The sequence below is a fragment of the Hyperolius riggenbachi genome, chromosome 4 (assembly GCF_040937935.1).
Source record: "Hyperolius riggenbachi isolate aHypRig1 chromosome 4, aHypRig1.pri, whole genome shotgun sequence".
NCBI classification, from domain to species: Eukaryota; Metazoa; Chordata; class Amphibia; order Anura; family Hyperoliidae; genus Hyperolius; species Hyperolius riggenbachi.
The window spans coordinates 288,681,919-288,709,693 of record NC_090649.1 but is presented as its reverse complement, the minus strand read 5'-3'; the positions used below and the strand labels follow the sequence as shown (position 1 = coordinate 288,709,693).

Sequence of the window (27,775 nt, the reverse complement as noted above, 5' to 3'; positions counted from 1 at the left end):
GTAGTACCCTTCTGTACATGAACACACAGCCCACTGCACAAGAGCAGGACAGATCGCACCTGCGCAGTAGCAAGGCACTGCCACTTGGTCTTGGCAGAAAAGCAAAACCTGTTTGGCTCCATTTTACTGCACAGTGTGGCCAAGCTCTGTTGACAAGTCTTTGTCTATGGGCTTCGGGGGGGTCTCGGCGCTGGAACAGCAAGGAGGAGGTAAATGGGAGAAGCCTCTGGATTATCCAGACTCTTGCCACTACCTAGGTAAATACCTGTTTAGGGGGGGCACTTTTTTCACTACAGGTACGCTTTAACAGTTTACTTATCTATATTTGTTAAGCTATCATAAGTATGGTGTATGATTGTGTTTTATCATGCACAACAGAACTAAGTTACGGTGCTCACTAATGATACAATTTTACTAAATCTATGTAGACAAAAGGTATACTGAGTGAATATTCTTTGAATGGATTTTTTAGCTAGCCCTATTACATAAGAGTGGTAAGATTGTACAAACAAGAGTGCATAATTAGTGGGTACCTTTTTGGAAAATTAACATCTATGCAATCCATAGAACTGATACCAGGTAGGTTTTTTTTGCTATTTTTTAACAAAAGTTGAATTTCATTGAGAATTGACGTTTATGAGCTGGACCTTACTTACCACAAATAATACTTTGGACCTGGTAATATAATGATAAACACATCTTTCTCCTGATATGAAATTATTCATGGACCCAGGACTGGAGCTCAGCTAATCAAAGCCTACAACCCCACCCTTAATTACCTCGTTTTTAGCCAATTGCACAGCAGCTACTGGCTTTTTATAGGCTCTATTTCTTTATCTTTTTTGGTGAGAATTTGCATGTTTGGAGAATGATGTGCCCATCATTGGTAATTGCAATGAAATACAGATCTCTTTCAGTATGTGTACAATGTGTACAATAATATGTATAATGCATGTTTGTCTGTTGATAGACTTTATGAAGTCTACATCTATATTAAGTGACCTATAAGCCTCAGATGAGTCTAAAACATTTTGGTTTAAATAAATGTGATTGGTCACTTTGAATGTCCTTTTTGATTTTTGGTTTGTCTTTAACCTTTGTGCATACCTAATAAACATGCTTATGTATTACCAAGGTAGCATGACTCCCTAGATTAGTCCTTACGTCTGTAATATCTTATAGCCTATATCCTCTTACTTAATCTGTGGAGTTACCTTGGTAGCCCAGGGGTTGTCCTATTGCTGAATTTCCAGCTACGCAGATTATGTATACTACATATTTCATGTAGGCATCTGCTAGTTAAACAGATGTCCTTTAGTAACTGTTGCAGAAAAACCATGTTTATCATATTGCAAGATAGTATTTGGACATTATTTTTGTCAGACTTAAAATGACACTATAAGAGAGAGATATGGATATGCATAGATTCACTAACCTTGAATGAGTATGCATGTGGAGGTGCTGTGACTAAAATATAACCATATTAACCTGATTGATCTTGGCAGGAGTGGGGGGGGGGGGCTCGGGGGAACTTGGAGTTGTGTGGCTGCATCAATCCTCTGTATAGCTTTGTACTGCATTGGAATGTACAAAGCTTGCAGCTGTGAGATTGATGCAATATATTTGGTTGTTTTATATTGTTATCATTTTCCTAATTATAAGTAGTATTACATTGTAAGTAATAGGAGTGGTTTATTTATCTATATTTAGTTAGATATTCAAATTTGTTTTTAGGTACTAAATGAACATATGTACTAACTGAAATGATGTTTTATTTGGTAACATGGGTGTAGATTTAGTTTGTTACTTTTTTTGTTCTTCGTTCGGATTATCTGCCTCCAGATTTGGTATGCAGCACAATAATGTCACACCGCTAGTTCATGCACAGTGCAGGCGAGCGGCTCCAAAACGACTGAAGCGAAAAGAGCAGCTATACAGCCGGCCAACTGACATGTATTTCCAAAGCAAATAGATGGCCGCTTTTATGTTTCTCTCAGATCATGTTTCCTCTAAGGAATACTTGATTTACACATATGGTCGGTATGCCCAGTTTCCTATTTCTAAAATACTATGTATCCTTTGCCTTTGTCCATTGCATCCGTGCTGTTTTTCAGTTTAGAAATGTTGAGACTTGTTTAGTTATTGTATTGAGTTATAGATAGTTCAAAGTCACACTCTGCCAGTAAAGCATAAATTAAGTGAATGTGTTGTGTTCCTGAAACCTAGAAAATTCATTGTACTTCATTCCTATAGACCAGTTTGTATCTTGACTGATGTCTCTGAATTTGCTCTATTATGTGAGTTACTGGCTTATTTCAGATCCCTTTTACTACAAAAAAAAATGAATAGGATCTGAAACATTTGCATGAAGGCAAATTAAGCTATTTTACTTGTAAGGCTTTTACACTTACCAAAGACACCAGTAGATGGCACTGCAGCTTCACTGTAATACCTTTATCCATTACTTATTTCCTCCACAACTTCACAATTTAATTCTCCTCTATCTGGCGCCTAATATCATGAATACAAGGTAAAAAGTGTCTGATTGCTTTGTTTAACAATTTACAACATTCGTTTCAGCTATGAGCTGGTGAAGTACCTGAGACATTACATCAAGAGCTCCCTGGGATCAGTGATAGAGGATGAAACCGAGAGGTGCACTTTTGCTCAGAGTCAAGGAGAAGGATCTGGTTATGACACACTTGTACAGCGTGTTACCAAGCGGACACGTGAATCTAAGGAGTAAGTGTTTGCACATTTTAATAAAGCCAAGGTGTTATCAGGTGGAGAATGACTCAGTGTTATTGCTTTTCCGCTTACCATATGTCTACGCAAACTTGTAAACAAACATATTGCTTTTCTACCCAGAGGTATTAAAATGTTGTTAACAGGCTACTTAAATCTTTATCCAAATGTCGTCTCCATCCAGGAGTATTCAAGATCTGCCAGATGCTTGATATATACGCTGTAAAGGATAACATTAGTTTCATTTTAAGCGTGTTTTCAAAGTTTACAACTTGCTTAACTTTTTTCATATCGTTTTTGAAGTGCATAGAATCTAAAAAAAATGAATCTTAATACAGAGATCATCACTGACCCACATGCAACCATTTACAGCACAGCTCTTTTTGCAAGCTTGGAGTAATGCTATGTAATATAAAGCAGGTCTAGTCAACCAACCAACTCATTTACACAGAGTGAAGGTGAGTATGTCCCTTCTAGCTGAGTCAATCTGTGGTGGGTTCAGCTTACTCTTTAAAGCAATCCTGAAGTGATCTAAAATAAAACCACTTAGATACTCACCTAAGAAGAGGGAAGGCTCTGGATCCCATACAGTCTTCCTGGTCTTCTCCCTGTCTCCTTGTTCCCCAGCTGTATCCCGTTCAAATGAGAAATCTATTCCTTTTCACAAACGGATCATCATGGGGCTCTGTATGGCTGATTTTGTGGTGAAACCCCTCCCAAGTCATATCAGCGCCTCACAGCACTGAGGTACTGACATCACACTGTGAGAGCCTTGTTGCATTGTGGGAAATAACCGCTGTTCACAACTGCCAAAAACAGCATCTCCTTCCAGTGACATCACCTGCCAGCAGTAAAAATGTCACCATGTGAAAAATGTCTGAATGTAAATTGGGGAGAGGAAAGATTTTTACAATGAACAAACACTGATTAAATCATTGATACATAATTATTGTAAAAATTAAGCACTTTTTTTATTACATTATTTTCACTGGAGTTCCTCTTTAAGTCTGTTTCATGGTGACATGTCTTCTATAAATTTGTATGAAGGTTCTGATCTTGCTTGGAGATTGACACCTGCTTGCAGCCAAAGAGATATGATCAATTTATAATTATTAATAAAATAATATGTTCTGATATGCAACATAATATTATGCAAAGTCTTGTTCAGATAGACAGATTATCACAGGTATTTGTCTAACTGTGGACTGATAAACAGCAAGGCTTTTATAAGTGCTTTTATAACCCTTTACAGCTTTATGCAAGTCAACAATTCTTCATCCAAGGTCTTCTGAGAGCTCTTTTGTGTGAGGCATCAATCACATCAGGCAATGCTTCTTGGGAAAAGCAAGCCCAAAATCGGTGTGTGTTTTTTATAGGACAGGGTGGCTGTAACCAACACCTCCAATATCATCTAATTGATTGGACTCCAACTGGCACCTCGCTCCAATTAGCTCTTGGAGATGTCATTAGTCTAGGGGTTCACATACTTTTCCCATCTGTACTGTGAATGTTTTCATGGTGTGTTCAATAAACACATGGAAACATTTAATTGTGTGGTATTAGTTTAAGCAGACTGTAATTGTCTGTTGTTGTGACTTAAATGTGCAGAAATCCATATAATTCCAAAGGGTTCACATACTTTTTCTTGCTACTTTATGGTATACATAATTCATGGAAATACCTAGGCTTATTGGTTTGTTTGAGATGGCAGTCTTTGGTGACCTTGTCTTTTCTCCACCTATTGAAGTGCATCTTATATATTGGTGAAGAAGTATATTCCGCCCTTCATCATTTCAAACTTGGTGGGGAATATTATGACACAGGGCATATATAGTTTGGTTTACATTGATTAATCTATCTCACAAGCATTGCTCCTCTTTAGAAAAACCTAGGTTTCCTTAGCAGTGGGTAATGGCAACCAGTTACTGAAGTAAAACTTTGCATGCTTTTGCAACACAAATAAGTCACTTTGGATAGTTTTGTTCAATGAATAAACAAACATGCATAATGTTGTAAACTTCTTTCATTTTTTCCAATTTTCCTTGTCTACTTTCAGTATAAACTGATCACATTCTATATCATGCTGTATTTATGCAGAAGTATAAACCATGTAAAAAGGCAAATTCCTAAGCAACACTGAAATATAGGATTGGGCATCCTTTAGAGGGTGGGGATTAGATTTGGGCATAGAGAAAGGTTCTGGTTTGGGTTAGGATCTAGGCAGGAATTAAGTTAAAGTAAGACACACATTTTCATTTGGATTTTTAGGGGCTCATGACACGGGAGGTTGAGGTTAGGCACAAGGAAGGTATTGCATTAAGGTTAGTCCCTATGTAAAGATTAGGCTCTAGGTAAAGATTAGGGCTGTTTGTAGTATAGCATTTGGTAAATTGTTTTGGTCAATATTAAAAGTTTTAATGACATAGGCTGGGAATTGGAATTGGAAAAGAGTAGGGACTACTGTAAGAACCCCAAAGGTAGCCATCAGGAGAAATCTTGGCTCACTATTTAACGCTCAAATAATGTGGTGCTCAGTTTATATGAACACTTGACAGACAGATGTCGCTTTCTGTACTTCTAGCCTACTTACAGCTTATTAATGACAATACTCTTCTCTCACTCCCAATACTCCATAACGAATATAAGCACCAACTTATTCTTCTATGGATGCAGAGTATGACAGCTGCCCAACAGTAGTACAAAATATTTGCTTAAAGAGAACCCGACGTGTGTTTAAAGAATGTTATCTGCATACAGAAGCTAGATCTGCCTATACAGCCCAGCCTCTGTTGCTATCCCAAACCCCACTAAGGCCCCCCTGCACTCTGCAATCCCTCATAAATCACAGCCATGCTGTGAGGCTGTGTTTACATCTGTAGTGTCAGTCTCAGCTGCTCTCCCGCCTCCTGCATAGCTCCGGTCCCTGCCCCCGTCCCTTCCCTCCAATCAGCAGGGAGGGAAGGGATGCAGGCGGGGACTGGAGTTCTGAAAGAGGCGGGGAGAGCAGCAGACTGACATTATAGAGATAAACACAGCCAGCTCTGATAAGCTGTTTGTCAGCAGCGTGGCTGTGATTTATGAGGGATTGCAGAGTGCAGGGGGACCTTAGGGGGGTTTGGGATAGCAACAGAGGCTGGGCTGTATAGGCAGATCCAGCCTCTGTATGCAGATAATATTCTTCAAACCCACCTCGGGTTCTCTTTAAAGGAACACTATTGATTAAAACAACTTTTTTTTAATGCTGTATGTTTGGGCACATATTACCACGTGTACAAGGAGCAATTTCTTTCTTCACATAGCTCTGCCTGTCTGCTGTAAAAGTCATCTTGTCAGTTTTGGATACAAAGAATTCTGCAGGCCTAGACCATATTCCTGCACATGAGAGTTGCTATGACCTCCTCAGTGTATAGTTTATCAATCACCTTGCTTAAAGAATCATATTCAGGTGGTGGTATGGGGTCAAAGATTCAGGCAATGTGTGTTTGTCTTCACTTCTCTGACTGTTTACAAAGGTATTATCAGGACCTTTATCCGTGTCTCTCCCTCCCAGCATGGACAGAACACAGCAGCCTAGGAAGTAGATGCAGCCAGGAGTGTAACATCACAAGTAGTCAGTCAGGATTAGTGTACACATATTTCCCTGACTGCTAGTGATATTACAGCACATCTAGCTACCTGTTACCTCTTCAGATCAGCCTCCTCCTCTGACTTTCCTGCAGCATACTTATGAAATAGCCGCTGGAGATTTGGGCACAGGATAAAGCCAATATATGGTTTACCCTGCTCCTGCTCAAGTCCCATCGGCGCTAATTACTATTCCCCCTCCAGGTTGGCGGGAATGGTGGGGAATGATTTAATTCGGCTATTACAGTGTTTTAAAAGTAATTTGAGCGCTGTCTTTTGACGGCGCTCAAATTACTGACTGAGCACGGCTATAGCCGTAATTCCTTTTATGGCCTATGGTGGCGCAGGCTGCACTCAAATCTTCTGCGCTGTTTTAACAGCGCTCACTCCTGCATGCTGTCACACAGTGAAGTATCTTTTTCAGCTATTGAGGAATAAAGAATTATTTTAAAGCAGGGAGAGAGGAAGAGAGACCTGGGTGAATAAATAAAGTGCCCCTAACACTTTGTGTACCCTTATATAGAGTATTAACAATAAAAAAGTCATTTTAATTAATAGTGTTCCTTTAATTGACCAGTAACTTCATTTTAAAGCTTTTTATGGAGCACCTGTTAAAGAACATACTGTGGGATGCGAAAGTTTGGGCAACATTGTTGATTGTCATGATTTCCTGCATAAATCGTCTGTTGTTACAATAAAAAATGTCAGTTAAATATATCATATAGGAGACACACACAGTGATATTTTAGAAGTGAAATGAAGTTTATTGCTTTTACAGAAAGTGTGCAATAATTGTATAAATTTAGGCAGGTGCATAAATTTGGACACTGTTGTCATTTTATTGATTCCAAAACCTTTAGAACTAATTATTGGAACTCAAATTGGCTTGGTAAGCTCAGTGACCCTTGACCTACATACACAGGTGAATCCAATTATAAGAAATAGTATTTAAAGAGTAACTGTCAGGCTGCAGAAGCTAATTTAAACCTCTATTCTCCTGTGTTAAACAGTTTAGAAGGAAGCCAAAAAGGCATTAGTGAAGATAAAAATCTCTCTTACCTTTGATGTGTGCTTATCAGCAAAGCTGTTAGACCCAAGCAGGACGCAAGCCGCATACTATACTGCAAAGCATTCTGGGGCCCTCCCCTCGGCTGCTAATGAGACGTTACAGCAGCTTGTAATCAGTCCAGCGCGTAGCACTGATAAATCTCCGGGCAGAGTACACTGCAGGAGTCAGCTATTGTTCCTAGCCACATGGCTAATTAATATTCACTGCACACTGTGCTATTCAGTATGAGCTTTTCTGTGATCAGGAAGCAGGCAGGACATGACGACACATTTGGCTTCATAGAAGACAGAAAAACATGGAACCTGCCATGAGCTGTCAGGAGCATCAATCTCTGCATATACTATATAAAAATTCTGTGAAGTACAAACGTGGACAGTGAAATGCATATGTAATGTAAGTACAGCCAATCTTTAGCTACTGATATATGTGTTTATTTTCTCTGAGACCTTATACCTAACAGCTCCTCTTTAAAGAGACACTGAAGCGGAAAAAAATATGATATAATGATTTGTATGTGTAGTACAGCTAAGAAATAAAACATTAAGAGCAGAGACATAAGCCTAATGTTGTTTCCAGCACAGGAAGAGTTAAGAAACTCCAGTTATTATCTATGCAAATTGCCATTAAGCTCCACGACTTTCAAAGTCACAGAGAGCTCTGTATTATGAATTCAATTCAATTCACTTTATTGTCATTGTGTAACACAATGAAATTACTTTTCATGACAACCCCACTGTGCATATAGGGGACATAGTGATAGTAACAAGGAAGAGAAGAAATTGTACAAGTATGAAGGTTGTTATCTTAACTGTATTGTTTTTTCTTTTGCAGAAAACAGTTCAGGACAGGTCAAAAGTTCACTACCTGTTCTTTAAAAAAACATTTAAAATGCTGAGTAGTGTGTAAACTGCAAATATTAGAGAATGATGCAATGTTATAAAAAATGCTGTATAACTGAAAATAAAAATATGAGAATATTTTTTTGCTACTAATGTTTTAGTAGTTATCCGTACTACACAGCCAATTCATTATATCATATATTTTTTTTTTGCTTCAGTGTCTCTTTAAGGAGTTCAATTGTAAGTTTCCCTCCTCTTTTAAATTTTTCTGAACAGTAGCAACATAAGGGTCTCACAACAACTCTCAAATGACCTGAAGACAAAAATTGTTAACCATCATGGTTTAAGGGAAGGATACAGAAAGTTTTCTCAGAGCTTTCAGCTTTTTGTTTCCACAGTTAGGAACATATTGAAAAAATGGAAGACCACAGGCTCAGTTTTAAGTTAAGGCTCGAAGTGGCAGACCAACAAAAATCTCGGATAAACAGAAGCGACGAATGGTGAGAACAGTCAGTCAACCCACAGACCAGCACCAAAGATCTAAAACATCATCTTGCTGCAGATGGGAGTCACTGTGCATCGTTCAACCATTCGGTACACTTTACATATGCAGAGGAAGCCTTTTCTCTGCCCACAGCACAAACAGAGCCACTTGAGGTATGCTAAAGCACATTTGGACAAACCAGCTTCATTTTGGAATAAGGTGCTGTGGACTGATGAAACTAAAATTGAGTTATTTGAGCATAACAAAGGGTGTTGTGCATGGAGGAAAAACAACACAGCAAGAAAAACACCTGCTACCTACAGTAAAATATGGTGGTGGTTCCATCATGCTGTGGGGCTGTGTGGCCAGTGCAGGGACTGGGAATCTTGTCAAAGTTGAAGGACACATGGATTCCACTCAGTATCAGCAGATTCTGGAGACCAGTGTCCAGGAATCAGTGACAAAGCTGAAGCTGCGTGGGAGCTGGATCTTTCAACAAGACAATGACACTAAACACTGCTCAAAATCCACTAAGGCATTCATGCAGAGGAACAAGTACAGTGTTCTGGAATGGCCATCTTAGTCCTCAGACCTGAATATAACTGAAAATCTGTGGTGTGAGTTAAAGAGAGCTGTCCATGCTTGGAAGCCATCAAACCTGAATGAACTACAGATGTTTTGTAAAGAGGAATGGTCCAAAATATCTTCAGCCAGAATCCAGACTCTCATTGGAACCTACAGGAAGCATTTAGAGGCTGTAATTTCTGCAAAAGGAGGATCTACTAAATATTGATTTCATTTTTTTTTTGTGGTGCCCAAAATTATGCACCTGCCAAATTTTATTTAACTGGTTCAGCACCGCAGTGCCGAAAATCTCATGCATCCGAGCAACGTTCACCTCCCATTCATTCACCTATAACTTTATTGCTACTTATCACAATGAATTGATCTATATCTTGTTTTTTCCGCCACTAATTAGGCTTTCTTTGGGTAGTACATTTTGTAAAAATTATTTTTTTCTAAATCCGTTTTAACAGGAAGATTAAGAAAGAAATGAAAAAAATTCATTATTTCTCAGTTTTTGGCCATTAGTTTGAAAATAATATATGCTACCGTAATTAAAACTCATGTATTTTATTTGCCCATCTGTCCCGGTTATTACACCATTTAAACGATGTCCCTATCACAATTCATTGTGCCGATATTTCATTTAGAAATAAAGGTGCATTTTTTCAATTTGCGTCTATCACTATTTATAAGCTTATCATTTTAAATATTATAATAACATACTCTCTTGACGTGCATATTTAAAAAGTTCAGACCCTTGGGTAACTATTTATGTTTTTTTTTTTTTTTTATTGTATTTTTTTTAATAAAAAATGTATGTGGGTAATTTTTGGTGTGGGACGGAAACTGCTTATTTTACATGTAAAATAATATAATTCTTTAATTGCAAATGTATGTGGGTTCAGTTTACTATTTGGCCACAAGATGGCCACAGTGAAAAAAGTCCTGGATGCGAACGATCTTGCATCCAGGAACTAAAAATCAGAGGAGTTGTTTCCTGGGGGCAGAAATACCGCGCTCTCTGGATAGAAAGCGTCGGTATTTCTGCGGGGACGTTAGATCGGTGAATGGGAATTATATTCCCATTCACTGATCGGGGGACTAGCGGCGGGTGCGGACGCGTGCCTGATCGCGCGCACCACGCAGGGAAAGCAGCAGTGCCTATCTGGACGAGGAAGCTCGTCCAGATAGGCCGAACTGGTTAAACAATTATTGCGCACTTTCTGTAAATCCAATAAACTTCATTTCACTTCTCAAATATTACTGTGTGTGTCTCCTATATGATATATTTAAGTTACATTTTTACCGTAACAACCAACAATTTATACAGGAAAATCATGACGATTAACAATGTTGCCCAAACTTTTGCATCCCACTGCATATCTTTCATTTGAAAGCTATTAATGGAGTATTTGCTAAAGAGAAGATACCTTTAAATGGTGTATTTAAATATTTAGCAAAATGCTTTGGTTACCGCTTAAATTTTTTTACACCTGTCCACAGTTTTACAGAAACGTTGAGGAACAAATGTAAACATCCAATTAGTAGGGAAGACGGAAGAAACTCAAAAAGTAACACAACTGTGTGAGTTTATTTTCGAAAACATATGCTGTGTGCTTTAGGAAGTATACTTCAAATAGCAAGCATAGAGTAGTAATCTGGCAGTTCACTGTCATCATAATCCTTTTTCTGGCTGCAAATATTCTTAGATTAAACAAAGAAGTGAGCACAAGAGACTGCAAGCCTAACTAGTTCTGAGACCTTTAGGCTTTTCATCCTTAATAAACAGAAGGCATCTAACTGAATCGGTTCCAGTAATAATTTATTACCTTGAGATTTTAGAAGTGCTAACGAGTCGTTCTGAACAACTAATGATGCTGCTCTAGATATAGCTCTCCTGGCTCATTCTTGTTAATATTCTGCAAATGGTATCACATTTTAATGCATCCATTACCAATGCTAAATTAGGGGACTTGCTTTTAAAAATAAAAAATGAAGCTATCTTTTTTTTTTTTTTTTCTCCCCCCTCCCTGTGCTTTGATTTACTTAAGAAATGTACCAGCCCTAACAATTTTGTCCACAGTTGGCAACACATGGGGCTGCTTATTAATAGCTCCACTTTTACTGAGAAGAAAAGTATGTTCTCCAAGACAGCAAGACACCATGGAAAGATGTTTAACAAACTTTATTGCATATGCTGACTTGCTTGTGTTTTGTACATAATGGTACATACTGAATCAGGCATAGCGTGGAGCTAATGAAAGTGAAGGGTACATTTTTCGTTATAAAATCTAATTATATTTGATAAGTCCTTATCAAATATAATTGCCTGTCTGCCCACTGACCTTGTTCACACAAAGAAATACACACTTATTAAAAAGACAAGAGCATCTAAAATGGAACTGATATTTAATTGCAGATCAAATCACAGACCTAATGCAGCAAATTCCACTTGGAACTCTTCCAAAGGTTTACACCCTAGCTGAAAGTGTGGCATTGGTTCGGTAGTAGTTACTACTCACTGCGGGTCATCATACGTGTGCGTGGGCTTCCTTCCACATCCCAAAAACACACAGATAAGTTATTTGGCTTTTCTAAAAATGATAATGGGCATATGACTATGGTAGATTGTGAGCTCCTCCGAGGGACAGTTAGCGACAAGACTATATATACTCTTTAAAGCCCTGCGGAAGATGTTGGCAGTATATAAATAATAAATAAATAAATCCTACAAACGGAACATATTTTGAAAAAGGTAGAAGTGACTTATAACAGACTGTCTTGTTGCAAATGTTGGTGTGCCCAGGATTGTGGTTCCTCTTGAAGTAATGAAATGATGAAGCCTTTCTGGGTTAAGACAGGTAAATTGGGCACTGCACAGCACCCACGGTTAACCCCCTGGCCGTTACTATTCTGGCGGCAAGGGGGCAGCGCAACACTTTTTTTTTTTTTTTTTCTAAATCATGTAGCGAGCCTAGGGCTCGCTACATGATAGCCGCTGACAAGCGGTATCCCCCTATCCACTCTAATCGCCTTCGGCAATCAGAGTAAGCAGGAAATTCCGTTCAGAATGGGATTTCCTGCTGGGCTTCCCCGGCGACCATGGCGACCGGGCGGGATGACGTCACCGACGTCATGGACGTCAGGACGTCAGAGGGAATCCCGATCCACCCCTCAGCGCTGCCTGCCACTGATTGGCCAGGCTGCGCAAGGGGTCTGGAGGGGGGGCGGCGTGGCACGGCGGGTAGCGGCGAATCGGTGGCGAGCGGCGGCGATCGGAAACTGCACGCAGCTAGCAAAGTGCTAGCTGCGTGCAGGAAAAAAAAAATTTTGAAAATCGGCCCAGCGGGACCTGAGAAATCCTCCTACGCAGGTTACCCCGAGCTGAGCTCGGGATAACTGGCAAGGAGGTTAATGGTTATAGTGGTACTCACTGAGTTATTCAAATGATAAGAAAGATGGTGTAATTAGACGACATGAAATAGCATGGGGAACAAAAAAAAATAGGTGGTCAGTAGAGGAATAAATAAAGAGAGAAAAAAAGATTATCTAGAGCAAGGTGAGCCATCTTTCGGCTTCACCCTGTGCCCAAATTTCCTTGCACCATTTTTCCCTGTATGCTATCTGGGTATCCCCCTCCGTAAATGTACAGGGTTGCAGAGCAAAGTATAAATAAGAGGTGTTCTAGAAAGTGCAAAATTTGTCTCTGTCCCCAGAAAATCGGCCTTGGATTTGCATTCTGGGTTTAAGTGAGAAATTATGGGTGTGGAATTGGAAATGGATGGTATTCTTCCATCTGGGAATAATCAGACTGTAGTTTTTCAATGGAGATTGTAGGCGCTAGCTCTTGTTTACATAGAGTTCTGATCAGAGAAGCTGTGGAACATTAGTATTTTTTTCATGTACCTATGGTTGGGAGATTTTTATATAGAGGGCAGCTGCTCTTATAGCTCATTGTTCAAAAGTCCTGAAGGTAAGATGGAATTACAGACAGTAAGGGACAGGGGTGCTTGGATGAAAAACTCAGTCTGCAGCAGTATAGGATATAAAACAGAAAACCGAGAGCCCAATATAGTGTAGTATGTGTTGGAAATAGGAGAAAATATGAATCGTAAGTATTTATACTTACAAACACGGGTTACCACTAAGGCAACCACTGTAGAGGCAGGTGGGGAGTTTAGGCCTGTCCCCACTCAGGACTAAGATGTTGCTCTCTGTAGATAGGAGAAAAAGAGGGTGTATCACCCCTCCACCAGGGGTGGACTTCTTAAATTGTAGACTTGTACAGAGGCGCCAAAAGGATAAAATTAGCTAAAATTATAAAAAAAATTTCAGGAGGCGGTGATGGACCAGCCAACCCAAAACCGACACGATGCTGTTGATTAAAGTAATAACACATTTATTTACATACTCCTAGAAACAATTGGCAACGCGTTTCACAGGCATAACCCTGCTTCTTAAAAAAAAACAAAAAGCGTAATGAGAAAGCTGTGTGTGGCGTAATTGTGTTAAGCATATGTGGTTGTGGCTCTAAAGATTAGTACTGTGTGGGTTCATGTAGCAAGATAATGTGCATAAGAAGGTATACATTTTATGGTGTGCAAAATGGACCATTATCAATCATTGGTAAAACCTTATTCCATACACGTGTGTGTGTGTATGTGTGTATATATATATATATATATATATATATATATATATATATATATATATACATACATACATACAATTGTGCACACCCATATACATATATACACAGGGCCGGATTTCTGGCAAGGCCTCCTAGGCTGTGGCCTAGGGCGGCAGATAATTGGCCATTGTTCAGGGCGGCTGACGGGGTGTCAAAGCAAGCACACTATCCAAGTGCTTGCCCGCCCGCGCTATCATTCATTGTGAACGGTGCTACACTCTACTCCATCATTACATAAGCAGCCAGCACTGTATGATGAGAGGCAGCGAGACCCGATCCATCCACGGTCACCCTATGCTATCTTCAAACTCTGATGCAGGGCGGTCGGGTAGGCTATTTTGTCGGTACAGCGGCTGCAAACGGACCTGGCCTGGCTGCCTCACATTACTGTGCTAGCTGCTTGTGTAATGGTGGAGGAGAGTGGATCCGGCGGCCAGAATGAATGATAGCGCGATCGAGCAGCGGGCGCTTTGATGTAATGTTTTCAGGAAGGTTGGATGGCCGGGCACAGCACAGTGCAGGAACTTGAAGGCTGGATGGCCGGGGCTGCAGGCACACGTGGAGGAAGATACCGGCGGGAAGAAGCAGCAGATATACAGCTACGTGAGCCTGCAGTTCAGCCTGGCCAGCGAGAGCTTCTGCAGAGATTAGGAGACGCAGGGCAGCTGTTAGTTCCTTTCCCCTCCGATACCAGTCAGACAGACACGCAGCAAAGCACGGGGGAAGGGGAGAGTGCTCAGCTGAATGGAGTTCAGCTCACATGGGGAGAAGGACTCTTGTGGCTGCAGGATGATTCGATGTAGCTGAGTCACTGATGTTGTTTCCGGGCCTGCATCAGAGACTCAGCTCATACTGGTTGAACTCGATGGACGTATGTCTTTTTTCAACCAAAATAACTATGTAACTATGCATGTGAGTACCTGTCCTGCTCCTGAGTCCTAACTCCCTCTCTCCCACCCCACAGCATTAGGTGGTCCATTTGTCCCCTTCCTCTCTATCAAGGCACCATTGCTCCCAGCAAGCTCCACTCCCTTTCCATAGAGCTACCACTGCTCAGCAAACTCAAGGGATAGTTCCTTCTGAAGACTCCACACGGATATCTTCATAAAAGTTGCATTAAAACTATATACGCTCACCAGATCTAATGGCCAACCAATCACGATCGGCAAACACGTTTTGTGACACTCATTCAGTGGATCCCATAGATTCAGCCTCTCTGTGTCTTCAATACTCGATCCATGCAAATGAATAAAATAATCATAGTGTAACTCTGCCTTGATATATTTGCTTCTCACACCACCCAATAAACGATCCTATCACCAGTGAGGTCTATAGTCATTAGCAACACACCCAGTGTGCCTTCACCCGCTTTTCAAACAAGCCTCTCACCTGATGTACATGCTGACCCAGTTATAGACCAGCTTCAACGCTTTTACCATTCAAATGGTGATATGTCATATCAGATGTTATTCTTCCTAGAACTAAATGGGACTGGACATAGTGTAATTCCGTCTTATTTATTGATAAAAGATTAAAATAGTGCACTCACAAATTTCCAATAACAAATGCGCATATAAAACTCCACTCCCGGATCAGCGTCTTACTCGGTCCACAGGCTCCGCCCAACTAGTTTCGTCATTCGACTCATCGGGGGCACTGAATGACGAAACTAGTTGGGCGGAGCCTGTGGACCGAGTAAAACGCTGATCCGGGAGTGGAGTTTTATATGCGCATTTGTTATTGGAAATTTGTGAGTGCACTATTTTAATCTTTTATCAATAAATAAGACGGAATTACACTATGTCCAGTCCCATTTAGTTCTAGGAAGAATAACATCTGATATGACATATCACCATTTGAATGGTAAAAGCGTTGAAGCTGGTCTATAACTGGGTCAGCATGTACATCAGGTGAGAGGCTTGTTTGAAAAGTGGGTGAAGGCACACTGGGTGTGTTGCTAATGACTATAGACCTCACTGGTGATAGGATCGTTTATTGGGTGGTGTGAGAAGCAAATATATCAAGGCAGAGTTACACTATGATTATTTTATTCATTTGCATGGATCGCGTATTGAAGACACAGAGAGGCTGAATCTATGGGATCCACTGAATGAGTGTCACAAAACGTGTTTGCCGATCGTGATTGGTTGGCCATTGGATCTGGTGAGCGTATATAGTTTTAATGCAACTTTTATGAAGATATCCGTGTGGAGTTTTCAGAAGGAACTATCCCTTGGAACTATTTTTTGGCACTGCGTATTGCACCATTTTGGGAAAATTATCAGAGACTGTGTTGTAGAATTTGACTAATATATATATAAATTAGTGTTGCAATTTTATATATGTGGATTTTTAGGCTGTTGAGCGCTGTACCATTTTTTCTATATTTGTACTGACAGAGATACACACTGTGGTAGGTAGTTAGCGATCCAGCGGAGTACCTTTTTGCTAATTTTGATATTTCTGATATATTTTGATATTGTGATATTTAAATTTATTTAATCAACAATTTACTAATATTTTTAGTTTGGTTAATTCTAAGAGGAGCGCATGGTAAACATCTTCAATTGCTCAGCAAACTCCCCCAACTTTACACCCTCCCTTGTTATAGAGGCACCACTGCTCCCAGCAAGTCTCCCCACCACTTATATAGTTACTACAGCTGCCAGATGCATTAGAGATTCCAGCAAGCCCTTTCACCCCCAGCATGCGCCTCTCCTCCATAGAGGCTCTTCGCATGCTGCCCCCCTCCTTTTTCCATAGAGGCACCACAGATAGTGCTGCAGCTCAGGTAGTTCTGATCTCTTTTCATGCAAGCTGCATAGCTTTGTCTGCCTTTCCCTGCTGTCAGCTTGTGACTGATTATCATTCACCTGTGTGGGAATCTGCATGTCTGCTCCCATTGGATGACATCAGTATAAAGATCTGCTTCCTGCAGGACTCCTCTGGTTTTCATAGCTTCAGTTTAAGCCTGTCTTGCTGTCGCTTCAGCCCCCGATCGTGTTTCTTGTTCTAAAAGATACTTTGCTGGTTTTGCATCATATATTGGTTCATTGCCCATATATATGCATACCAGCACGTTTATTATTTTCCTTGTATTCGTGTTACGTTGATACATCAGTGTCGCTGATGTATACGTACACGAACTGTTTATATCCTGTGTGCAGTTAGTCAGCTTTCCAGCACGTTTTGGTAGTTTGCGCGTATCGTGAGCACCCGTGCTGAGCTAGTATCCTGCTCCTGGTCCTGTTTGTGGATTGCGTTCATCTCTGCGAAGAGATAACGAATCCTTCTGAATCCTGTTCTGTTACCGTTTGTGGATTGCGTTCATCTCTGCGAAGAGATAGCGAATCCTTCTGAGTCCTGCTCCCTGTATTTCTCCAGTCCTAGTCAGCGTTCCTGCTTATGTCATATATCGGTTCATTGCCGATATATACATATGTTAGTCAGACGTTACAAATAGTTTCATTGATAGCTGTAATTGTAATACGCTAGGAAAACATACTTATTGTATATTTGTCTGTGTTACGTTCATCTATCTTGATCCTGCTATTTCCTGACTATCCTGTCCTGTCTTTGTGAGGCACGCCATCGCTGCAATCGCATTGGCTGCCTCATTCCAGTCTGTCTTGTTTTGGACGCTTGCTGTCGCTAAGTAGCCGCTAGCTAGCAAGCGTTCATTCTGTCTACCTGTCCTGATCTCCTCAGTTCTGGTTTATGCGCTCAGCGCTACTTTGCGCTGAGACGTTATAACGAAAGCATTGTTTGTGGCTGTCGGATCTGCACCGGCTCCGTGCGCCACAATCTCCTTTTGGAGTCAGTCCTCCCCTCCACTATACTAAGGATAGTCTGTTTCCTTGTGCTAGTGTGTTGTTACGTTCAGGCCAGAAGTCTTCAGACACTGTTGACCCTCCCACTGATGGAAGAGGCGTTCCCCAGTAGTGGAATCTAAGAGACCACGGGTCTTCGCCCACACCCCCTTGAGGGGAGTGCAGGTCTTCGCTGCCTAGTGCCCACCAGGTCTCTACTGGGATAACCTCAGCTAGTGGTTGGGAGAACAATGACGCTAACGTGTGAGAAGATGCAGACGTGGTCAGACGATTAGCCAGAGATCCAGGGCAGGCGGCAATCAGCATAAACAAGTCACAAGCCAAAGGTCGGGGCAGGCGGCGATCAAGCAGGGTCGGGTCACAATCCAGGAGTCGGGGCAGGCGGAGATCAAGCAGGAGTCGGGGTCACAAGCCAAGGGTCAAACCAGAGATCAATCAGAGTAAATACAGGCAAAGTTTCCACGGGGCTTACGCCAAGCTGTCAGAAAGAGCAGCACTGCAATGGTGGACAGTGCTGCTTTTATACAGGGTTTTGGCGCCGAAATTAACGCCCTGCGCATGCACAGGCAATACTTTGCGCAGGCGCGCGCAATTGTTTGCGCGCGCAACTCTTTATGCGCACGCGCATATCGCACCGCGCTCTGCGCACGCGCGCGCAACAGCCTGCGCGCGTGCGCAAATTGCGCGACGCCATACGCCGCCGAACAGGAAGAGAGCACAGAAGTCCAAGGGATCCTCCGCGCGTGCGCATGCGAGACCGAACCTGGGGAGTCCGCCGGAGCCTGGTGAGGTGAGTGTGACATTGCCCCCCCCCCCTAGGGGCAACCTCTGGGTGCCCCTAAGAGCATGCCTGTCCGGGAACCTCTGGTGAAATCGTCTGACCAGTCTTGGGGCATTAATGTTCTTGGCAGGTTCCCAGGTATTCTCCTCGATACCGAACCCCTTCCACTTAACTAAATATTGGATGGAGTTCCTAACTCTCCGGCTATCTAGGATCCTCTCCACCTCAAACTCTTCAACTCCATCCACTAAGATTGACGGGGGAGGCACAGTGGTACGGCCAGGAAATCTGCTGGGTATCACTTTCTTGAGACAGGATACATGGAATACCGGATGTACTCGGAGAGAATTTGGAAGAGAGAGCTTGAACGCCACTGGATTAATCTGGGTTTCAACAGGAAATGGCCCAATGAACCTAGGGCCCAACTTCTTGGAAGGACATCGAAGTCTCAAGTGAGCAGTGGACAGCCAGACCAAGTCTCCAGGAACTAAGCTGATGGCCTCTCTCCTTAATTTGTCAGCTGACTTCTTATCTTTCTCTTGAGTCTGTCTCAAGATCCTCTGGACCTCCTTAAAGTTGTCCTTGAGAGCAGACACTCTCTCTTGGACTCCGGGCACAGTGGGAGTAAAGTTAATACCGGGCAAGAAGGAAGGATGGAAGCCGTAGTTCACATAGAAGGGAGACTGATTGGTGGAGGAATGGATGGTATTATTATAAGCAAACTCTGCGGTTGCCAGGAGAGAAGACCAGTCATCTTGAGAAGCTGAGGTGAAGCATCTTAAGTACTGCTCAAGGGTCTGATTTGTCCTCTCAGTCTGTCCATTAGATTGGGGATGATAACCGGAAGAAAGTGAAGAATGTATTCCCAGGCATTTACAGAGTTCCTGCCAGAATCTGGATGTAAACTGTACCCCACGATCCGAGACCACATCCGATGGTAATCCGTGGAGCCTGACGATCTCTTTGAGGAACAATTTCGCCGTTTCGGCCGCCGAGAGGACGCCTTTGCAAGGGAGGAAATGGACCATCTTGGAGAAACGGTCCACCACCACCAAGATGGCAGTGAAACCCTGGGAAGGGGGCAACTCGACAACAAAGTCCATAGCTATCTTCTCCCAGGGTCTCTCGGGTATAGGTAGAGGATTCAACAGACCCCAAGGTCTAGTACGAGGGCTCTTGGCACGAGCACATACTTCACAGGAAGCTACAAACTGCTTACAGTCCTTGGAGATCTCGGGCCACCAGAAATTCCTCCGGAGCAAATCCAGAGTCCGGTCTCCCCCGAAGTGGCCCGCCAGCTTGTTGTCATGGCAGCACTGTAGAATCGGGAGACGAAACTCCAGAGGAACAAACAACTTGCCCTGGAAGTAATGCAGGCCATCCTTGGTGCTTAGGTCTGAAAGAAGATCTTGCGGTATTGTGGACTGCTTAATGGACTCCAGGAGACTGGGTTGAAGAAGAAGGAAATGCTGGGAAGAGAGGATACTCTCAGGTTCAGCACTGGATGCTGACTCTGAATGGAACATCCGGGACAAGGCATCAGGCTTGGAGTTCTTAGAACCCGGACGGTAAGTCAAATGGAAGTTAAAACGGGAGAAGAACAGCGACCATCTTGCCTGTCGGGGCCTCAACCTTTTAGCAGAACGAAGATACTCAAGGTTCCTGTGGTCAGTAAGAATGAGTACAGGGTGTTCCGTGCCTTCCAGGAGGTACCACCACTCTTCCAGCGCGACCTTAATGGCTAAGAGCTCTCTGTCCGCCACATCATAGTTTCTCTCCGCAGTACTCAACTTCCTGGAGAAGAAAGCCACCGGATGGAGGACAGCCTGAGGACCAAAGCGCTGAGAAAGGATAGCCCCAACTGCGATCTCCGAAGCGTCGACCTCTAGAACGAAAGCTCTGGCAGGGTCTGCATGCCGAAGAATGGGAGCCGTGGTAAAGCAGATCTTGAGTCGTTCAAAGGCTGATTGAGCTTGAGGGGTCCATCTGAAAGGAATGCTGGTGCTGGTCAACTGAGTGATGGGAGCCACAATCAAAGAGAAGTTCTTTATAAATCTTCTATAGAAATTGGCGAATCCAATAAATCTTTGGACCCCCTTTCGATCAACAGGCACTGGCCAATCCAGGATTGCAGACACCTTCTGGGGATCCATTTCTACCCCAGCTGGGGAAATCTTGAGACCAAGAAACTGGATGTTCTCCTTATCAAACTCGCACTTTTCCGGCTTGGCATAAAGTCTATGCGTGCGAAGTCGGGCAAGGACCCTTCTGACGTGCTTGTGATGTTCCTCCTTGGAAGCAGAGAAAACTAGGATATCATCCAAGTACACAACCAAGAAATCGTCGATGAAGTCTCTGAAGATGTCGTTGACAAAATGCTGGAATGTAGCCGGGGCATTGCAGAGGCCAAAGGGCATCACAAGATACTCGTAATGACCGAAGCGGGAACGGAAGGCCGTCTTCCACTCATCCCCCTCTCGGATTCTGATCAGGTTATACGCCCCCCGCAGATCAAGCTTGGAGAAGATACATGTCGAGCGGAGTCTGCGGAAAAGGTCTGGCATAAGGGGCAGGGGATACCGGTTCTTCACCGTGATCTTGTTAAGTTCCCGGTAATCAATACATGGGCGAAGGGACCCATCTCTTTTTCCCACGAAGAAGATCCCAGCCCCAGCGGGAGAGGTAGAAGGCCGGATGAATCCCTTCTTGAGGTTCTCCTCTATATACTCCTTAAGGACCAGAGTCTCAGGTTCTGAGAGGGAATATGTCCTTCCAAAAGGAATAGGAGCCCCGGGTTGGAGGTCAATGGGACAGTCGTAGGGACGATGAGGCGGAAGAGTATCTGCCCCGGCCTTATCGAAGACGTCTAAGAAGTCATGATATTCAATAGGAATAATGTCCTTCTTTGGGGAACTTAAGCAGAACAAGGTTCCAGCACGAGGATAACAGGAGCGTAGACAGTAGTTGGAGGGGAAGGATACCTCTCCAGTGTCCCAATTGATAACAGGATTGTGGGTCTTTAGCCAGGGCATCCCCAAGATCACAGGGAATAATGGTGATGGCAGAAGATCGAAGGATAAGTATTCCTGGTGTTCCCCTTGGATGGTCACAAGCAACGGCAAGGTCTCAGAAGTGATGGGACCAGATCCAATGATAGATCCATCAGCCAGTTGGATGGTCAGTGGTTGACATCTGGAGCGAGTGGGGAGCTGGAGTCGTTGGGCCACAGACAGATCCAGGAAACAGGAACAGGCTCCAGAATCTATAATAGCCTTAATTTCGATGATCCCTCCTTGGGGCCCTATAATGAGAGGATGAGGGGAACATGAGAAGAGGCTGGCGGCATATAAGGGACTCTGCTGACACACACAGCTGACTCAGGCTCACCCGAAGGACGGACAGGACAATTCAGGCGGAAGTGGCCAGAAGCTCCGTGGTAGAGGCAGAGATTATAAGTCCTCCTTCGTTGTCTCTCTTCCGACGAGATGGCTGGACGGGCCAATCCCAACTGCATAGGTTCGGGTTCATCGGTCACAGGAGATGGATCAAAGACTGGACCAGAGGGAACCAGGGGAGAAGAGAAACTTCCTCCAGAGCGAGTATTCCCTGACCTCTCAGCTCGTCGTTCTCTTAGGCGCCTATCAATCTGGATAGATAGGCGGATGAGTTCTTTCAGGGTGTCCGGCACTCCCACTCTAGCCAGCTCATCTTTGATAGCATCCGAGAGCCCTTGACGGAATCGGAATTTAAGTGCAGAGTCGTTCCATGCAACGTCGGCCTGCCAGCGCCGGAACTCAGTGACGTAGTCCTCCACAGGCCTTCTTCCCTGCCGAAGGGATTCCAGGACTAACTCAGCAGAAGAGGCTCTACCGGAATCATCATATAACTCCGCCATAGCCTTGAAGAAGGCGTTAAGATCCCTTAAGGCTGGGTGACGTTGCTCCACCATACGAAGAGCCCAGGCCTGTGGTTCACCCTGCAACAAGGAGATGACCGCTCCCACCTTGATCTCTTCATTGGAGAAGGTTCTTGGAAGCAGAGAGAAGTGAAGACGGCAGGCGCTCTGGAACCAACGGAATTTCGTGCGGTCGCCGGTAAACCGCTCAGGAAGAGGCAGTCTGGGTTCAGGTGGAGGAGCAGCCGGAACATGGACTGACTCTGAACTGGCAGGAGGAGCAGGAACAACTAGTACAGGTGCAGGTGCCGAAGCTCCGTCCGCGGCAGCAGGTGGGCTCAGTAATTGATCTCGGATCTCCCGGTAACCTTTCTGGACCTCATCCACGGATACACGCAACTGCGTGTCCAACTCATAAAGGATCTCCACCGGCGAGCGTGTCTCACTAGCGTCCATCTTGGCTGCTCTTTACTGTTACGTTCAGGCCAGAAGTCTTCAGACACTGTTGACCCTCCCACTGATGGAAGAGGCGTTCCCCAGTAGTGGAATCTAAGAGACCACGGGACTTCGCCCACACCCCCCTTGAGCGGAGTGCAGGTCTTCGCTGCCTAGTGCCCACCAGGTCACTACTGGGATAACCTCAGCTAGTGGTTGGGAGAACAATGACGCTAACGTGTGAGAAGATGCAGACGTGGTCAGACGATTAGCCAGAGATCCAGGGCAGGCGGCAATCAGCATAAACAGGTCACAAGCCAAAGGTCGGGGCAGGCGGCGATCAAGCAGGGTCGGGTCACAATCCAGGAGTCGGGGCAGGCGGAGATCAAGCAGGAGTCGGGGTCACAAGCCAAGGGTCAAACCAGAGATCAATCAGAGTAAATACAGGCAAAGTTTCCACGGGGCTTACGGCAAGCTGTCAGAAAGAGCAGCACTGCAATGGTGGACAGTGCTGCTTTTATACAGGGTTTTGGCGCCGAAATTAACGCCCTGCGCATGCGCAGGCAATACTTTGCGCAGGCGCGCGCAATTGTTTGCGCGCGCAACTCTTTATGCGCACGCGCATATCGCACCGCGCTCTGCGCACGCGCGCGCAACAGCCTGCGCGCGTGCGCAAATTGCGCGACGCCATACGCCGCCGAACAGGAAGAGAGCACAGAAGTCCAAGGGATCCTCCGCGCGTGCGCATGCGAGACCGAACCTGGGGAGTCCGCCGGAGCCTGGTGAGGTGAGTGTGACATGTGTGTACCTCCTCCACGTCAGCTCATGCGTTGCAAGCTGACTGTGGAGAATACACCACCAAGCCTTACATTGGGTATGGACAAGTAAGGTCCGCACATGCCCAGTTACAGAGTAAAAAAGCATTGCACAAGTGCCTTAGTTTAAGGCCTCTTGCACACTGCAAGTGATTCCGATTCCGCTTTTTAATCAGTTTTTACATCCGATTCAGATTCAGAATTGCAGTTTGTTCCCTGCACACTGCAAATCGGAATCTGAATCGGATGTAAAAACTGATTAAAAAGCGGAATCGGAATCACTTGCAGTGTGCAAGAGGCCTAACTGGGCTTGCACAGACCTTACTTGTACATGCCCAGTACAGGCACGCTCATGCCTGCACAATGAAGAAACCTATTCAAGCAGAGAGTGACCCAGTGCTGGAACAGTGGGATGTAAGACATCCCACATTTCAGCTGGTGACAGATGGCCTTGGGCAGTAGAATGTAAAAATGTGGACCTGGTGATTAGACGCAGATGAGGGGGAATTAAACAGGCTAAAAACTCTAAATACATACATGGTGCATTTCTCTATGTTTTGCTTCTGTCCTGTGCAAGACTGCGTATGTTTGCTGTGGGAAAATTGTGTGCGTGTGTGTGTGTGTGTATGGGGGGGGCTTGGAGTGGGGGTGTTTGCGGTTGGTCAGGGGGCAGCTGATGATAGTTGGCCTAGGGCAGTAAAAGGTACAAATCCGGCCCTGTATATACACATACACACACACACGTGCATACGCACAATATTATACAGGGGTGGACAGATCATAACAGAGAGGTGATGTTGACAGCTAGGGGAGAATGAGGCTGGAAGTGATCACAGTATAGATAGTGAGGTAATGGTGTGCAGTATATGTTAAGGGGTAGTCAGGTATATTAAACATAAGGAGTGGTATGCAGATTCAGTGTGAGAATAATACCATAGTAGTATTAAATAATATTAAATCAAGAAATACTTACCAGCCAGGGGTCCAATATGAGCTTAGCACCTCTGTGCTGGTCTGGCTGAGCTGGCGTGTTAAATAAAGGGGCTAAGTGGCAATGATTCAATTAGTGACGTCTGCGGGGCCGGGCCAGTATGGGAGTGGGTGCGGGCTGCTGTATGACTAGTGGCCAATGCGGGAGCGGTGGGCGTGGATCGCCCAGTGTAACTAAGATGAATGCGACGATAACGTTGCATCATTTGCATGGGGCTGAAGCGGAGGGCGGTGCGACGATAGCGTCGCACCCATATGAAAAAAAACAGACAATTTTATTACAAATAAAAGAACAAATAAATTAATATAAAAAAAAAAAACAAAGCCTGCAGCAGCGATCAGAGACCACCAACAGAAAGCTCTGTTGGTGGGCAGAAAAAGGGGGGGGGTTGATTTGTGTTCTAAGTTTTATGGCCGTGCAGCACACTGTTAAAGCTGCAGTTGTAAAAAATAGCCTTGTCACTAGGGGGTGTAAGCCTGTGGTCCTCAAGAGGTTATACACACAGCTAGAATGTATGCATACTTTCAGCTAGAATGTATGCATACTCACCTGCAACACCACATATGTAGCTATGTTTACGTGAGCTAACCTATGCATAGGTGCCAGTGTGTGCCAGCCAGGCACTGGACCGGGTACTTGCATGAAACAAAAACTGCCAGATTATTGAAGTATTTACTCATCTGATAATGGATTAAGCCTACTAGCCTGATTCTGAAGCCTTTTATTTAGACCAGAGATTGTATCAGCCAAATTTTTACTTGTCTAGATTGTTTAAAGAACAAAGGAAGTGATGGTTGGTTCTATGTCTTGAGGTCGCATGACTTTTATACTATTTTTATTTTTATGCCATTTTATTGTTTAAAGAAGTGCACAGTTGAAACTTATCTTTTTACACCTTATTGTTCTTTCTAACAGGCAGGTCTACTTCTGTCTTCTTGACTTTACTCTCTTTACTACTCTGTTATATAAGCTTGAAAAAGCGTGACGCGATTGTGCATTTATATTCTGATGATATGCCAGTGCATGTCTTAACACTACATGCAAAGGGTGTGAACTCATCCCAGAAACACTGGCTGGTGTCAAACATGTTGAAGGATAAAAAGCAAATATGGTTGTGGTCCAAGAAACACATTTTCATGCACCTGAAAGTTTTACAATTTTCTTTTGTTGGTTTCCAAGGGCCTATACAACAAATGTTATCACTATCAGCTTTATTTAATGGTAATTATTCTTCATTCTCTATTTTTTTACTTCTCAAAATTGACCCCCCCCTTTTAAAGAAGCCAAGTGCACCTCATTGTCAGAGTAATCACCACTGCCCCCCAGCTACAGTAATCCCCACCGCCCCATAGCTATAATAACCCCCACTTCCCCTCAGCTACAGTAACCCCCACCTACACTAATCCCCACTGCCCCCCCCCCCCAGCTACTGGATACATTCTGGGATGTCAGTACAGAGAGATCAGGCAATGTACGCACATTGGAATTGACACCCGGAGCCTCTCTCTCTCACCTTAGGGGTGTGGGGGTGTCGAAGAGGCAGAGTTTGCAGAAGGTCATGTTGGGATAATCAGAAATTACATTTTTATCAACAATTAAAATAAAAAAAACTTAGAATATAAATTCTTGCTATATGCAAATGATATCCCTCTCAGCTTGGTGGATCCACTGGCCCATATGCAAATACGTTTTTCTCCTAAGTTTTCTCTTAGGTGATATTTTCCAACTTATTAATAGACTGCCTTTTAACCCCCCTTCGGTATTCCCGAGCTGAGCTCAGGCTGCGGGTTGGAAGCTGGAAGTGGTAAGCTCAAGCTCAGTTCGGAAAAGGTGGGGGGAAAGGCTGCGCATCCCTAAACACATGCTGCAATTGAATGGTTAATCGCACAGGCATACACCGCCTCTGTCAGACTGAAAAATGCATGCCCTGCATCCAAGACAAGTGCTAACATTTATTAAGCTAGGAGGAACTTTAGCTTCCAATATGGTTTGCATGCAAAGTATATTATACTAGACACTTGCGCCACGGTGAGGCAAACCTCCGGGCAAGTGACCTAACCTAAATTTAAAACCTTGGGAGCAGCTAAGGAAAAAACATTTGTAACTTACATTTTGTTGAACAGCGAGGAGAACGCCAGCGCATACCGCTAAGGCTGCATCTGAAATGGCCACCAGCTCAGTGTGTAGCACCTAAATAGATTTTCTGCACACTTCGCATTCAATTCAGATGCAAATCATATGCAAATCTGCTACTACTTATTATGCAAACAGGTAACTCAGGAGGAGGGGCTGGGAGTAGGTTAGCCTTAGTGGTATGCGCTGGCGTTCTCCTCGCTGTTCAACAAAATGTAAGTTACACATTTTTTTTGCTTAGCTGCTCCCAAGGTTTTAAATTTAGGTTAGGTCACTTGCCCGGAGGTTTGCCTCACCGTGGCGCAAGTGTCTAGTATAATATACTTTGCATGCAAACCATATTGGAAGCTAAAGTTCCTCCTAGCTTAATAAATGTTAGCACTTGTCTTGGATGCAGGGCATGCATTTTTCAGTCTGACAGAGGCGGTGTATGCCTGTGCGATTAACCATTCAATTGCAGCATGTGTTTAGGGATGCGCAGCCTTTCCCCCCACCTTTTCTCAAGCTCAGTTCAGGCTGGCTAAATCCACTGCTCCCTTTGTTTACCTGGGTCCCCCACGCGATCAGCACTTGTCAGTGGGACACAGGCTTCTCTCCGGGATCCCCGATACCTCCATTCCTGATGGACCTATAGTGAAAATAACGTAATTAATTGAAATTGCTTTTTTTTTTTTTTTTTTTTTTTTACAATATGTATAAATTATTTACTTAGCTTTTGCCCATTGTAAAATTTTTCTTCTCCCTGATTTACATTCTGAAATGTATCACAGATCGCAATATTTTTAGTCCTGCCAGGTGATGTCTGTGCATAAAATAAACATTCCACAAAGGGAGATCCTCTATGCTTGGCAGTTGCAGTGGGGTTTACAGACAGGAA

General features: G+C 43.6%; 1 protein-coding gene across 7 annotated transcripts in view; it reads left to right on the top strand.

The window, feature by feature from the left end:
- TBC1D32 (TBC1 domain family member 32) overlaps window positions 1-27,775 on the top strand; it is a 478,427-nt gene that overhangs the window by 38,848 nt on the left and 411,804 nt on the right. For all 7 annotated transcript variants that reach the window (XM_068231378.1, XM_068231377.1, XM_068231379.1 and 4 more), the window contains exon 3: window positions 2,581-2,742. In XM_068231378.1, the coding sequence (XP_068087479.1) occupies window positions 2,581-2,742 (162 nt within the window). The remainder of the gene's footprint in view (window positions 1-2,580; window positions 2,743-27,775) is intronic.